This window comes from Rhipicephalus microplus, chromosome 5 (assembly GCF_043290135.1).
Source record: "Rhipicephalus microplus isolate Deutch F79 chromosome 5, USDA_Rmic, whole genome shotgun sequence".
In the NCBI taxonomy this organism is placed as follows: Eukaryota; Metazoa; Arthropoda; class Arachnida; order Ixodida; family Ixodidae; genus Rhipicephalus; species Rhipicephalus microplus.
The window spans coordinates 58,531,206-58,546,512 of NC_134704.1; the positions used below are offsets into that span (position 1 = coordinate 58,531,206).

The following is a 15,307-nucleotide window of genomic DNA, read 5'->3' on the forward strand; positions in this document are numbered from 1 at the left end:
GTATAAAAAAGCGCACAAATCAATAAAAATTTTTATTAACAAAAAATTGATGTCAAACTTTGGTTTTTATTGTCCTTCTGAGGCTGCTATTACATGTCTTGACAAAGGAGTAAAAGCGAGCGTAGGTACGCCATCTAGCGGTTGGTCAGACACTTTCTTGCTCGGCCAAGAAAAGACTCGAGTGGCCGCTCTTTATGTAGTATGTTTCTCTATGGGCTAACCGTCAGCGAGATCACGAACGTGCGAGCGCGCACGTGTGGCGGCCTCCCGCGACAGGCGCAATAACTATGCAGCCCACGATGGTCGAGTCAACCAGTTATATACCATGCGGCAGAGGCCAACGAGCGAAAGCACATTGTAAATAGTCCAATAAAGTTTTCAATCAATCGAGTCGGCCAATGGCCGTGAATTAGGGAATGCGGCATCACGTGTAGAAAGAAGAAACAATTTATAGCTGACTGGGAAATTGAGCTGTGAATTTCAGACCACGTGCTCCGCTATTATGTGTGTCTCGCGTGTTCTCTGGAGCCTCGACTACTGACCGGCAGCGTTTTCTGTCTATGCTGAAAAAAAAAACTGTTCCAAGGCCCCTTCAAGTTTAGCCTTCAGAGATTAAGACCAGTAAAACCACCCATCAGATTTATTATTCCACAGCCTGCTTTTATGGAATTACGTGCTGGCAAAGCTTGCATGGTCTGTGACAACGTTGTTCACCTTTTTTTTTGGAAGAAGTTATTCAGATGTGATTGTTAAACACTTTTCATTCAGTAAGCTATTGTTTGCGTGACATATCACTATGTACCAGCATCTAATCAAGTCCCCTGATTAACATCCTTTAGTGTTTACATCAGGTCACATTATGGTTTGACGAATCGCAGTGAAGTCATGCTAGCTTAGCGGCGGGCTTGTAGAGTTGCGCAGTCCTTTAAGATATCCTCGGTTAAAGCGTGCTACACATTATGTGGGTTCGGGTAACAACCAGCAGTGCAGATTGAGCACTATCGGATGTTGCTTCATGTCGAATGCGGATGTGGTTTACGTCTCAACATATCTTATAGCGTCACATCGTGACACTGCACGTGCTTTGGTACAGTAGACGAGCGGAATCCCGTGCTGCTAGCAAATGTCTGCAGGTAATTTGCGAACTTCGATAATTCCTTCAGCTCCACAACTATTTGCCGTTAGAGCAACATTGGTATTCGAGCCAAACACGAGCTCTCAGTACTGGTCCGCTTGATGATTTCAGGTGACGCGCTTGTTTCTTCAGCAGCATGGTTTCTAGTGTTATCGCTGACAGTATATATAATGCATTGATTAGTAAGTTGTACATTGTGTCGAATCACCGACGAGGACGAGCACGCGATCGGACTTGAAGAACAATGAAGTGGCACACATACAAAAATTATCTGCGGGAGCTGAATCGGAAGTTTTATGGTGATAGCAAATAACTATTTGAAGAGTCTCGGCGTCTCTTCTTTTTCCGGCATCGCCATGTTCCGTGTAAAATACACATCGATAACATTGCCCCACGCACCAAATTTTCTACGCGATAGTAAAAGCGCTCGCGACGGCACTCTAATGACCAAAGTTCGCGGTCTTTCGAGCAGCTACGGCGAACTTTGATGGTAAGGCCTCAGTCGTCGCGAGCGCTATCTCGACAGACGTTAGTAGACCACTCGTATGCAAGCTGGGTTCTCCCCACTTATTTAGCGTTGAGACGACAGACATCACGAAAGATGCTGTGCGCCCTTGAGCGGTTGCACTCGCTTAAATAGCGTTTTCTGTTTCGCAAGATCGGAGCCAAAAAAGTTAGCTGCTAGCATTACTTTGTATAGCATTAACATTTGTTGCTATCGCATTTACTGTTTGAGCCATGTGAAGAAAGTGATTTTTTATTTTGCTGATCTGATTACGCAATCAGTTTCCCCGCACTACACCCTATAAGCTCACAGTCGTTGATACCTAAACCGATACAGGACAGCCGCAACACCACATCATACTTTCTTCTCAGATCTGATTGTTCTATAAAGTTGCACTATAAGAAACGCATCATGTTGTCCTAACGGTCAAGCAAGCCATGTAGAGGGAGGCAACCTTACGATACTGGAACAAAACCAGGCGTGCTATTCTTATACCACAACCATTTGCCGTTGTCTAGCAGAGTAATTCAATAAAATAAGTATCGTGCCCATGGTGATGCGTCTAATTTGTTTTGCTTTCTTCAGCTACCATGGAAACGCAGAGTTGTCCTCGGCTGACTTATTACTACCGGCTGCTAAGCCACACCGTGCTGGCCTACCAAGATCCGGCGACCGGCCTGATACCATCGCAGAAATACGAACACCACGCCTGGGTGCGCGACAACGTGTACGCCGTCTTGTCAATCTGGGCCCTCGCGCTCGCCTACCGCAAGAGGACCGAGCTTGACGAGGACCGCGCCCGCACTTACGAACTGGAGCAGTGCTGCGTCAAGTTGATGCGAAGTCTGCTCGGGGCCATGATGGAGCAGAAAGATAAGCTAGAAAAGTTTAAGGAGACGCACAGCCCCACGGACTGTCTGCACGCCAAGTACAGCTCGGTCACCAAGGAAACCTGCAGTAGCGACGAGGAGTGGGGACACCTGCAGATCGACGCGACGTCCCTCTTTCTTCTCATTATGGCCCAGATGACCGCCTCCGGCTTGCAGATAGTGTTTGATCTCGATGAAGTCGCCTTCGTGCAGAACCTCGTGTTCTATCTCGAGGGTGCCTACTGTATTCCCGACTACGGAATCTGGGAGCGCGGCGACAAGACCAACCGAGGCATACGAGAGCTAAACTCTAGTTCCGTTGGCATGGCCAAGGCTGCCATGGAGGCCATGAGCGAGTTGAACCTGTTCGGGAGCTATGGTGGTCCGTCGTCCGTCATCCACGTCCTCTCAGACGAGGCGCAAGAGTGCGACGCTGTGCTCAGCTCCATGCTTCCGCGGGAGTCCAGCTCGAAGGAGGTGGACGCGGCCCTCATCTCGATCATCGGCTTCCCTGGTTTCGCCGTGACCGACCAAGAACTGATCGACCTCACCCGTCACGCCATCGTCGACAAGTTGCAAGGACAATACGGATGCAAGCGCTTTCTGCGCGACGGATACAAGACCGCCCGCGAAGACAAGACGAGGCAGTACTACGAGGGCTGGGAACTGCAGGGGTTCCACAATATCGAGTGCGAGTGGCCGCTGTTTTTCTGCTACCTTGTCATCGAGGCCTGCTTTCGCGGTGACCGCACCACCATGGACGAGTACAGTGACATGTTGGAGAGAGTCATCATAAAGACTGCCGACGGGATACGGCTCGTGCCAGAGATGTATGCCGTGCAGGCCGACAGAGTCAACAAGGAGTACGAGATGCCGGACACGCAACCCCGCATGCCCATCGGCCAGATTCCGTTCGTATGGGCTGAGTCTCTGTACATCGTGGGTCGTCTCATGCGCGAAGAACTCATCACGCCAGGAGAGATGGATCCGCTGAACCGCCGGCTAGGCATGCTCCAGCAGCCAGACGTCGTCGTACAGGTGCGTGTATGCCTGCAGTGCGGCCTACATCGAAATTCACCGTTTTTTTACATCGCTTTTCATACAACTGCATTTGAATTTCTCGGGGTCTTGACAGGAACACTTAGTCGTGTAAATAGCGCGTTCGTATGTATTTATAATTTTTAAAGGTGATTCATTAGTGTTTTATTATGACTTAATTTAGTGGCTGATAAAACACTGCATGATAAAACTAAGTTGACGGGGATCAATTGAGCTCTATAAGCGTAGGGGTACAATAATAAGTGTGGCTGCACGAAGCTATTAACTACTGGGCCCGGAAATATATGCTTTGCTGTTTTTTTTGCAAACTGCCTTTATATAACTGGTTGCCCTTGCTGCGTGCTTGTTTCAAAACTCAGCATGCTTTTTTTAGGGGGGGGGGGGGGGCTCGCAGATGTCTGCACTTCAGTACCACAGATTTTTTAGGTATTTCTTTAGCAAACTTTGAGTTAGAGGCATTGTTGCGATGCGCGAATTCTTTTGCTGCCTGCGCAAAACCACTGCAGTTTGAAAAGCCCTCTTTAAAGGGAAGCTGAAGCACTTTCCTAAAAAAATGACTTAGGAGCGTGTAAGGACAGATTGATCCCTGCTTAATTAGAAAAGCGATGTGAGAGTTCTCAAACGTGAACGCCAATATCACGTTTTGGTGAAAAAACAGTGGCTGTGGCCGCAGGGCTTCTTGAGACTCCAAGCGAACACGGTGACGTCATTATCGGTATGACGCGTCATCTGCAACAGCAGCACTGCTAAATTGTCTTCTCATCCATTAAATCTGGCAACAGCACGTCATGGGTTAGTCACGGAGGCCATGGTTGAAGATAGGAAAGAACACTTTGAGTAAGAGGAAACGAGGATGACGTATGTTTCCCCGCCTACACTTTCAGGGCGCTCGCGGGTGCGGAGCAAAACAAGCTTTTATTTCACCTGTTCTAAAGCTCCTGCTGCTACAACTGCGAAAACAATTATGACATCGTCATCAATAATGTTGGTCCTTCTTAAACACGAAGTTTGATTCAATTCTAAAATCCCTTCAGCTTCCCTTTGAATGCATGCATTTGAATTACTGTGGCTTCATTGGCTTGACACACCTTTTCAACATTCTCCAGTGTAGGATCGTTGAACTTGATGATGCCTGCATGAGCTTTTTAGTGGCATATATGTCACAGACAATCTGGTCGTGGATAATCCTTTTTTCGCTCATTTCCGGATAGAGTCACGGTTTTCAGTTTCAAATCAGTGACGAAGCTGTCGAACTGCTCTTAGCCCCGTTACGTTCGAGTTCTGAAGACTTGTAGCAAGGGCAGTTCATTGTGATTTATTAAGAAACGCGCTACGAGAAGTTTGACATGAGCATAATTGAATTCAGATTTTATCTGTCCGCAGTTCATTTCATAAAGTTCATAGCGCCACTTGCAACACAAATGACTGTTTTCATTGCCTTGAGGTACAGCGTGAAGCTCTGCTTAAAGGCTCGTCATTGTCCTGCAGCATTGCGCTGGAGTCTAATTTCGCTTGTGTAGATATCTTCTCCCCGTCTGATGAGCTGATGTGAGAGCTGGTTAACTTCTGTCACCATGTTCATATATAGGAGGAGGGGGAAGAGGAAATCAACAGTGAAAGAAGCGGATAATTCTGAAGGAGCGTGCGGCTGGTGCCAGACACTGCACGCAATGGTTGGCCCATGTATCGACCCTTCTTGTAACGATTAGCGCTACTTTTTTTCAACAGCAGCCTTGTCATGTACAGCTTTGATGAACATCTACCGTGTAAGCAATATATATAGTTCGAATTTTACACTAGACATCATCTAACTAGCGTAATTATTTTTGGTTCCATCATGCTTGCCCGCGGTAGTGGCATGGTATGCTTATAACAATTCTGTTCGGCTGACGGCTACTCGCGGTATCCGCGGTGCCGCGTGGTTAGCATTTTTGTGTATTATTAGAAGTCTGCCGTTGGTGCCGCTGGCATAAGCATACTTCGTTTTGCCATATAAACACAAGGGAAAGAAAATAAAAGCGCTGTTTTACATCCACAGGTCGTTCTTTTGGCCGAGACCTCTGCCTTGCGCGATTGTTTCGCCGAGGTGTATCCTGACATACAAAAATTGACCGAAGTACAACCGATCGAAGTGCTACCGGGGCGGGTGCTCGGGCAACTGTACTCGCACCTCGGTAAAAACCGAAAGATGGGTCTGTCTGGCCGCTTTAGCACCGACGTAGGCCTTCTAGCCACCAGCAAGATCTACACGCTTCAGGACCACCTATTTGTATTCACGCCGCAAAACCTAGACAGTGGGGTGTTTCACCTCGTCAACGACGTTGACCTGTTCGTCAGCACGCTGCGTTCGGACCTTGCCGTGCTGCGTACCCAGTGGCACATTCAGGGACGGCCCACCATGGTAGTGATACTGAAACAACGGCACCTCGTGCATAACAAGCCGCCACCATCACTGCGTAACGCCATTAAGAAACTCGCCTCCGGTTACATCAACGGGACGCGCGTTTGCTTGGGTACCCTGGACGACTTCTTGAACACATCATGCATGGCCAGTCTGGATTTCCTGTGCAACTACGAAGACGGAGACGCCGACAAACTAGATGCCTCCGTCCAGGATTACCTGGACAAGACGATTACCAACGCCGCCCTTCTCCGCGCAGGGGTGATGCCGAAGCAGGTTCTCTCTGGTGCGTCGAGTGATGGCACACGCCGGAAGATCGCCGTTGCCGGCATTATCAAGCGCAGTCGTTCAATACCGGTTCAGGAAAGCGTGATAGCCGATGGCGCGCAAGCAGTCGGGATGTTCTCGTCCAGCCACGCCTCAGAGATGTCCACGCCCTTGATGTCCCGCCGCAGCTCTGTAGACGAAGAGCGCCGACTGTCGATCCCAATCCAGGCACCACTTGTCGACGCCGCTGCCGAGCTCCCGCTTGATAAAGTGGCCGAAGAGGAGCTGGTGAACACACTGCGCGAGACCGAATCCCTCGAGGAACAGGGTGACATCCTTCACTATCTGGCCCTGCGAAAGGGCCTCAACTGGGACACCGGCCTGGGCAAGCCGCACACCGTGATCACGGTGCGCGCGCTGTTCGAGGAGTTTTATGAGCGCGCCTGCGAGGAACACCAGTGGGGGCTCGTGCGACACTTCGCCAGTTCTCTCGGCAAGCGAGTCGAGGACCTGGCTAAGAGCGTCACGGACCTGCTAGTGCGACAGAAGCAGGTGACCGTCGGCATGCCGCCGAACAACGAGGAGGTCATCACGCGACCACTGTCCACCAAGGACTTGCGCGCCATAATCATGCGGGTGCACAAGGGCGACCAGAGCACGGCCATGCTGACCCAGGAGATCCTCGCGTACTTGGCCCTATTCATACGCACCAACCCGGGTCTCTTCCGCGAGATGCAGCGTCTCCGCATAGGGCCCATCATTCAGGTTAGTGGCATCGTGCGGTATCGCAGATGCGATAAACCTGTGGCTTTTAGTGATTTAGCAGCGAGTGACGAGCAGAACACTAGGCCATGAAATTACAAATGTGCGTGGGCATTGTCGAACTCAGTTGCAAGAGTATGACATTAGGACAGCAAATTTGGCTATACAGTAAATTAGTACAGTACATTGGGCAAGTGATTCATAGCAAACACGGACACAAAAAACGCAAACAGGGATAAACGGAGAAACGGACAACATGATCTCTCGCGTCGTTCGTTTCTCGTGCATGCACCAAGAGAATTTAACCAGAACGTATATTTACGAATTCAAGTTTGACATAACCATGCTTAACAGCCTAAAGTATACAGATTTGATATATCTGCAAAGAACGTACGTGCAGTCGCCACAGTGGCTCAGTGGTTTAGGTGCTTGACCGGCGACCCGAAAGGCACGTGTTCGATTCCTGCCGCGGCGGTCGCATTTCAATGGAAGCGAACAGAGGAACAGCCATAACTTTTTTTTTCTTAGGGGGAGAGAGGGGGAGCGGGAGAGAAGCTGAAGCTGACTTTTTTACGTTCGTGATTTTTCTGAGTCGTGGGAGGCGGTTGAACACCGCTCCCCGCACCCTGACCTTTATATACACAAGTTGATGCGAAATGCTAGAGACTTGCGTACTGTGCAACCGATGTCAATCCGATGATAGTAAAAATTATCCTAGCCGCGGCGGTAGTTTTTGTGAAACAACATAAACCAAACAACCAACCAGTGGCGCAGCTATGAGTCGTACACCTGGGATGCACACCATCGTCACTGTCCTCTAGTGGCACGTATACCATGGGCCATGGCGTAGAAATTTACCCAGGAACGGCTGGAACAAACAGTGATAATATAAGGGTGAGAGCGTTAAGAAAAGCCAACATATACAACGTTGATACGACGAATGCAAAGAATGAATATCAGAGTCCCAGCAGGAATCAAACACAAGCGTTCTGCGGGGAAGTCAGGTATTCTACCGCAGAGCCACGCCAGGCATCGGAACTGCTTTAAACCTTAAATGGGGTTGTAGTATCGGCTATCTAATTTTAAATCGTGAACAGTACCCACGAACTCAAATGATCCAGACTTCACATCGGCTTAATGTCGATTGTAGTTTAAGCGTCATCAAATGAAGTTTGTGTACGTAGAACTATCCAGCTCTACCATGGCAAACACAAGCACCATGGTCAGCTTACCGCTTCTTGTGTTAGTAATGCTCGTGTTGCTGTTGCCATCATGGCACAAATTCTTCGATCAATTAAAAAAAATTACACCACGGTCACTTTCCCTCCGCAGGGTTTCGCGTAACATCGATTCCCATGGTTAGTAGGTTCTGTCGAATATTTTTTTTTTAACAGTTCAACGTGAAAGCTGTACATGGACATGTATATCGGCATGCAGGATACCGCAAGCCTTGAATGAAATGCTTTGACGTTGTAGAAAACAATCGTCCTGTCGCAAACAAAGACTATTCCGCCTAGCAGACACGTTTGTATGCGTTGCAACGTGCAGGTGATGGCATGGGAGCTTGGTCGCAACTCCAGGCTCGGCGCTTCGGAAGCTGTGGACGCGCTGCTGAATTTGAGCCCGTTTGACATGCAGTCGCTACTGATGAACATCATAAACGGCACGGAGATGGATACGTCTCGCGTACTCTCGTCGCTCCCGGGCTTCACACCCGGCACTTTCCCCATTAGGGGCAGTGAGGCTGAGAAGCTCTTGCATTTGGAAACAGAAGAGGCTATGTCTCTCACCGTGGCGCCACAGGTAAGACGATGTTACAGCTGCTGCCTCCTCAAACGCAAAATGCAGAGAAAATTATCAAGTTTAGAATATTTCTGTGGGACTGTGTGCTCAGACTTGGGTGCACGCTAAAGAACACCTAGTGGTCGAAATTTTCGGAGTCTTCCACGTTAAGCCCCACATATCTATCACAAGTATAGCCATGTAATTAAACGCGAAGCTGGTCCATCTTGTAGGTGGCCTTAACGTGGCCTTCTTGGCTGGTGCTGCGTCTCTTCTTGGCGCAGTTTAGAGTCGAGCCAGAGAACACATATGCTCGAGCCACATCGTGTAAAAAGAAACGGTGAAAGGGCATAACGAAAACTTTTCCTAATATCTGGACCCGTCTTATGCAGGTGACACAAGGTCTGTGGATGCGTCGCCGTCGACTGGACGGCACACTGAACCGAGTGCCCGTGGGTTTCTACGGCCAAGTGTGGGGCATCCTGGAGCGCTGCCCGGGTGTGTGGGTGCGCGGATACTGCCTGCCCGTAGCCCTCACGAAAGAGATGACGGCGGGCGAGATCAAGTTCGCGCTACGCGTCGAAGAGATGCTGAACAAGGTGAGCGGCTCGTTTTTCCTCTGTCTCCTCGGCTCGCTGCCTCCACTCGTTTTTTTTATTGTAACTTTCACATCCATGTAACAAAAAACTTCGCAAACACTTGTTTGGTCCCATAGCCTAACGGGCTAGTAGAGGGACCTATTGTGTGACATACCTACATACTTGCGCAAGCGGTTACACAGCGACAAAGGACATCAAGCTGGATACAATGTTTAAAAATAGAAAAACAAAAGAAAAAGAACACATGATTGAATTTTAAAGAAACAGCGCAGAACATAGCTACTTACAGCACCGAATAATATTAGCAGTAGAATAATAATAATCATAATAATAGTAATAACACTAACTGACTATACAGTCGTATTACTTAGAAAGTTCGCATGAAGTGCATGCTTCATGGCCGCTGAAAAATTTTCTGGCCTCTTTCACATCAGTCGGTATCGCATTCTATATGAGAGCGCCATGAAATTCGTTCCGACGACGAAGCCTGGTTTCTTTCAGTCTGTTCCACTCAATTTCCATCTGCCGACCATTCCCACCGAGCAATGCCGGCTCTTTTAGTGTTACCTAAATTTGAACAGCGTGACTGAACGCGGACACGGACACAGATTCACAAAACGCTGACTCTAAACTGGAAACTCGGTTGCAATGCGGTTTCACTGGCTCCTCCACTGACGTCATGCCAAATGACGCGGCGAGCGGTGCGGCCATGGGTGCGGCCACCGGCCACAGCAAAACAGCGAGAATGGGGCCAATGAATACCTCTCTTTACAAAAGCGCAGTATTTCACCGCCTATGAGAGCTTGGCCACATCCATTCAATTCAAGAACACTAAAGTATTAGCGCACAAGGGCTGCAAAAGATTACAAAATTTTTCGTTAAATACTAAATACGCAGAAATTCACGTTCAAATTCACATTATTCGAGCTACATATAAAAGGGAGTGAAACTGCACTTTCACGGCTGATGTTTTCTTAGCCTCTGATATAATACGTTTCAGCATAGCTATTTCAGTTCAGCAAGCTTTGGCTATAAAAACTTTTACCTGGAGTCCCTTGAAGTTCGTTCAAGTGAAGTTACAGCCATCACAATGAGCAGATTGAGGTGCAAAAGAAATAAGTGTGAGTCATTTTACTGTGAAGGTTGCCGACGGATGTACTCCTCTTGGCCATCGGTGCCGTTTACTAAGTGGTCGTGCAACATGCTTTGAACGTGGTCGAAAAATAGTACCGATACTACCCTGGCGTGTGAGCCAACACATGAGCCAAACATCCCAGCCCAGCACGCGGAAAAATCATGCAGCTATAAATCGTTCGTCCATCTTTTGATAAATGACATCATACGGAACCGACCCTGAAACATGGTCAGTTCCATATTTCAGGACGCATTATAAACAGCAATCGTTGGTATATACTCTGCCATTTACTTTAAATAGATATGAAGAAATTCATATGCTTAATAAAAAAGACTTGTGTATATATTTAGTTCACATGTAATGTCACATACCGTGACATCCTGTGCAATTGAATCGTAAATTATGTCGTTTTTTAACGTAGTTATTATGATTACATCAATTACTTGTGGCGTTCTGCGTTATTTGTTGAATGTTCATTCAGTGTTCTAAGCTAGTAATGCAATAATAATACAGTGGCATTCTTTTGTACTGTCATCATTTATGTTTATTGCTTATTGCTATGTAAAATTTTATTGTACGTAACATTTTTCCCCTTTTTATGCGCGTGTATTTATTTTATATCACTTCCTTTTTTTTCTTGTGCAGTTGTCGTCCCTATGTATAAGTAATTATGATATTCAATTTAAATTATTTTACACCCCGCCACGGTAGTATAGTGGCTAAGGTACTCGGCTGGTGTCCCGCAGGTCGCGGGATCAAATCCCGGCTGCATTTCCGATGGAGGCGGAAATGTTGTAAACCCGTGTGCTCAGATTTGGGTGCACGTTAAACAACCCCAGGTGGTCGAAATTTCCGGAGCCCTCCGCTACGGCGTCTCTCATAATAATATGGTGGTTTTGGGACGTTAAACCTCACAAATCAAATCAATCAATCAATTGTTGGTTTGCTCACCAATGCATGGAACTGTTAGTCGTTACTGCCCTGTATAATTTAGTATAGTCTGGTCGTTTGGTCTCATCAAGTTACTTATGTAGCTTTTAACCCAACGGAACCATCCAGCATGTATAAACTGGAAAAATAAAATTGAAATTGAATATGATCAACTGCGTCGAGTACCCAAAAGCACACGGGAATGACCATTGGCTGATTAAGAGCTCAAGGTCATGACGCGCACTGACGCATGGACATGACTTCTTGTCGCCTCTTCGGCGTGGCTTCCGGCGCGCAGTTTAGGCGAAACGAGAAGGAAAATTAACCACTCGAAGCGCGCGACAAATTTCTGCGCCTCCGCGTCATTCGTGTCTTGAAGCAACCTCTATGGCTGTTTTTAAACCGGGGCACCAGCGAATACACAAACTTTCATCCAGTGGCCTTGGAAGTACACAAGAAGGCGTTACACATGAAAGAACACTGGACTTTCAACTGTGCTTTATAATTGAAATCACGTTGCATCACAAAAGCTCTCACGGATGAATGCGCATCGTCACTTCCCGCTACATTTTCTCTTCACACTTAATTTTTTCTGCTAAGTGGGCCCACTCTTTTCACGTCACACAACAAGGACGTATCGCTGACAAAATTTACTTGACGATTTCTTGGAAGTGTATTGTAGAGCCTTGTGTCCCCAGGAATACCCATAATTCGTGGTCGCCCCACACTTTGTTTTGTGGAGCTTTAGTGAACGTTGTGGGTCTGCTATGGCGTTGACTTTCCTGTACCATTCCTATCAACGCCGACGGTCGGTTTCCACATCCAAACATAAACGAAGAAATATCGTTTGACCACAGAATCTATAACTAGGGGAGAGTTGACGGGTTTCTAACGTACCCCGAAAGTTTTCCGTGCTTTAACCTCCTGTGTGATACTACAATATTTACACGCCTTCACTTTGAATCATTAGCTGCTGAAATTAGCCGTTCTATACACGAACACGACTCGAAAAAAAAATCGAGAAAAAAATTGTGACAATGCACTCGCGCAGGTTCCGGAGCCCGAGTACCGGCAGCTGCTAGTCGAGGCGCTCATGGTGTTCAGCCTGGTCGTGGAAAACGACGTGGTGGGCGACTTCAAGGTGCCCATCGACGTCGAATCCGTGGTGCAACGAGCGCACGGCTTATTCCTCGAGGACCAACTCCACTGCAACGGCGATGCGACGCTTTGTTGCGCGACGGGCTCCAGCGGCCCTCCCGTAGCGCCTTGCCAGACGGCCGTTGGTATCTGCCAGCACTTCTACGACTCGGCTCCCAGTGGGTGCTACGGCACGATGAGCTACCTGCTCCGGGCTGTCGCCCACACGATGCCCGACATCCAGATCACCGCGCTCGATTGCATGCCATCGTAGCACCTCAAGCTCGCCAGACCCGCCGTGTTTTTTTGTTTTTGTTTTTTCGTATACCAGCTGCGCCTTTGAGCCCGAATTGATGAAGCTCTTTCATCGATATTGATCACTACAACGAACCTGCGCTTTTTCAGCAACTTAAAGGGCCTCTGCTATTGGGGTCGTAGTTCAACACCCGTCACCATAAGCGTGCCGCAGGGTTAACCTTTAGGGGGGGGGGGGGGGGGGATCATAGGAAATCGCTGGTCGCAGCAACCCCCCCCCCCCCCTATTTACCCATGTATGGGGCCGACTTTGCAATGGGTTCCCCTCTTAGGGCACGTTTCGCCTTTTGACCGTTCATACATTCTTTTTAAGGAATTCACGAGTCACCACTACAACGATCGGAAAATGCTTTTATTTCCCCTCCTCAATTATTTTGCCCCGGTGCCAGATAATCGCAATTTCACACACCCGAAAATGTGTACAAGGTTGACAAGACCCACTGCATGTCGGTATCTGCTATATAACCCCGGCTTATGATAATTCGTACCCCGTAGATACTCAATTTGGTGACAGTTTCGTGAGCCGCGTTGGCCACCGCCCCGACGCCGTCGCGAAATATGGTGCGACTCCTGATAGCGGCGGCGCCAGGGCCACGGCACCATTCGACAAGAGCATCGTCACCGGAGCCCGCTGTGGTACCTTGGCGACTAGGGCGCCGCGCCGCGGGGATGGTGGACACCGAAGCGCGCTCAGGTCACGACGCGGAGTCTGGACGAGCTGAGTGATGAAGCCCTCCTGGTGGTCCGCTGCATCGTCACGTTTGCATCTCTTTGCGTTAGGTGTCTTGGCAAGTGTAGGGGCGTCTTCCGGGCAGATGCATTGCTTTTCCATCGGTTCGGACCTTGTTGCGTTCATTGCCTCCTTTGCCTGTGTCATTGTGTGGTTGGTTGTTCCGCATCTCTTTAGTTTGCTACATTAATTGTCGGTGTGGCAAGGCCTATAGTCAGGCAGACAATGTTATGCCTTGCGCCTTGTCATCCAAGACTCGCTTTGTGTCTGAAATAAATCACTTGTTGGTATTATTATTATTATTATTATTGTTATTAACGCAAACTGATTCCCCCATCATTTTAAAGGTGGTCTATTACCAGAACACCCTCCGAGCGTCAGAATAAACGTCATTATTGTCTAGGCGTGTGCATGGGGTGGAGAGGGGGGGGGGGGCTAGTAACCTCAAAGGGGGGTGCATGCAATGCCTCTCCAACCCCCCTGGAAACTTGCGCACACCTGTGATTATTGCTACATATGCATCAATCACATGCATTGTGACGAAAAGTCAGGTGTTGGTATAGATTTACCCTGAATTTGTGTTGGTCTTATTCCTTTAAACTGCTTAATTTCATACCGGTTTCTGTGGCTGAAATTCTGGTAATTGTGCTCGCCTTATGCAAGTTAAACATGGTAATTAAATCTGTTATAACAATGATGGATTCAAAGGGGGGGGGGCGAAAGAGGCGATCGCCCCCACCCCTTAATGTCTGTGTCAGCGCCTCCCCCCTCCACCTCGTATTGCCAATTATTACAAATGAGTGGAGCGACCATGAGCACACAAACAGTATTTAATGAGTTTTTTCTCCCAGAAAAAAAAATTAAAAAATGTCGTGACCACGCCTCCCTCCCATGTGTCACATCGGACGATCACCCCCCCCCCCCCCCTTAAATCAGTCACTGAATCCGCCCCTGTGTTATAACATCGGCGCACCACCTTCTGATGTTGCCACCTCCCACATAATAAAGGCATTTCGTGCACAAGCACCCGCACATTTGAGAAAACTCCAATTAGTTCGGGTGCCTGCACGTGGAGGGTTGTTCACGAATGAAATGGCCGATTCTTTAGATAAGTCGTCAATAAGTGGGCCGATTTTACCTTGTCTTCCGCCCTCCGCTTACATGACGGCTACGTGGCTTTGCAGGCGTAACATTATGGAAGTCCTTGCAGACACAGCTCTGATCAATTCGGCCGAATATTGGCGCTTATTATATTCCCGGCGGAGATGACGTTGGTATATACCAAAAACCCGTAAAGTCGGAAGTGTTAATGACGAGAATAACACATTTCGAGCTCGTTGGTTGTTCATTCCAAAACTCCAATGACGCAGACGCTAAAAGCAGCGCCTGCATCTGTATCTTTCTTTGTGCCTGTCCGTTCACGTAAATACGCTCTTCTTTCACCTCAGTGACGAGGCTGTCGGATGCCGAAACTAATTTTATTCCAACGCAGTTCTGGTCAAGCACCTCCTCTATTATATGCGCATTTTGTGGTGAGCTAGAAACTATCGATCTTTTGTTTTCAACTTGCAGACGATTTACTGTAGCTCGAAAAATCCAGTTAGAAACACCTTTACGTGCTATTGTAATTAATTTATCAGCGCCTGTGATTTTTTTAGCTTTTATTTCTGAGTTCTCCAAC

At 48.0% G+C, this 15,307-nt stretch overlaps 1 protein-coding gene across 1 annotated transcript; it reads left to right on the forward strand.

Moving 5' to 3' along the window:
- The first annotated feature begins 754 nt into the window (after positions 1–754).
- On the forward strand, positions 755–13,925 carry LOC119173851 (putative phosphorylase b kinase regulatory subunit alpha). The gene is made up of 5 exons (XM_075895537.1): positions 755–3,547; positions 5,607–7,001; positions 8,547–8,801; positions 9,173–9,379; positions 12,496–13,925. The coding sequence occupies exons 1-5, from the start codon at positions 2,231–2,233 to the stop codon at positions 12,853–12,855; spliced, it is 3,534 nt and encodes a 1,177-aa protein (XP_075751652.1). The 5' UTR covers positions 755–2,230; the 3' UTR covers positions 12,856–13,925.
- The last annotated feature ends 1,382 nt before the right edge of the window (positions 13,926–15,307 follow it).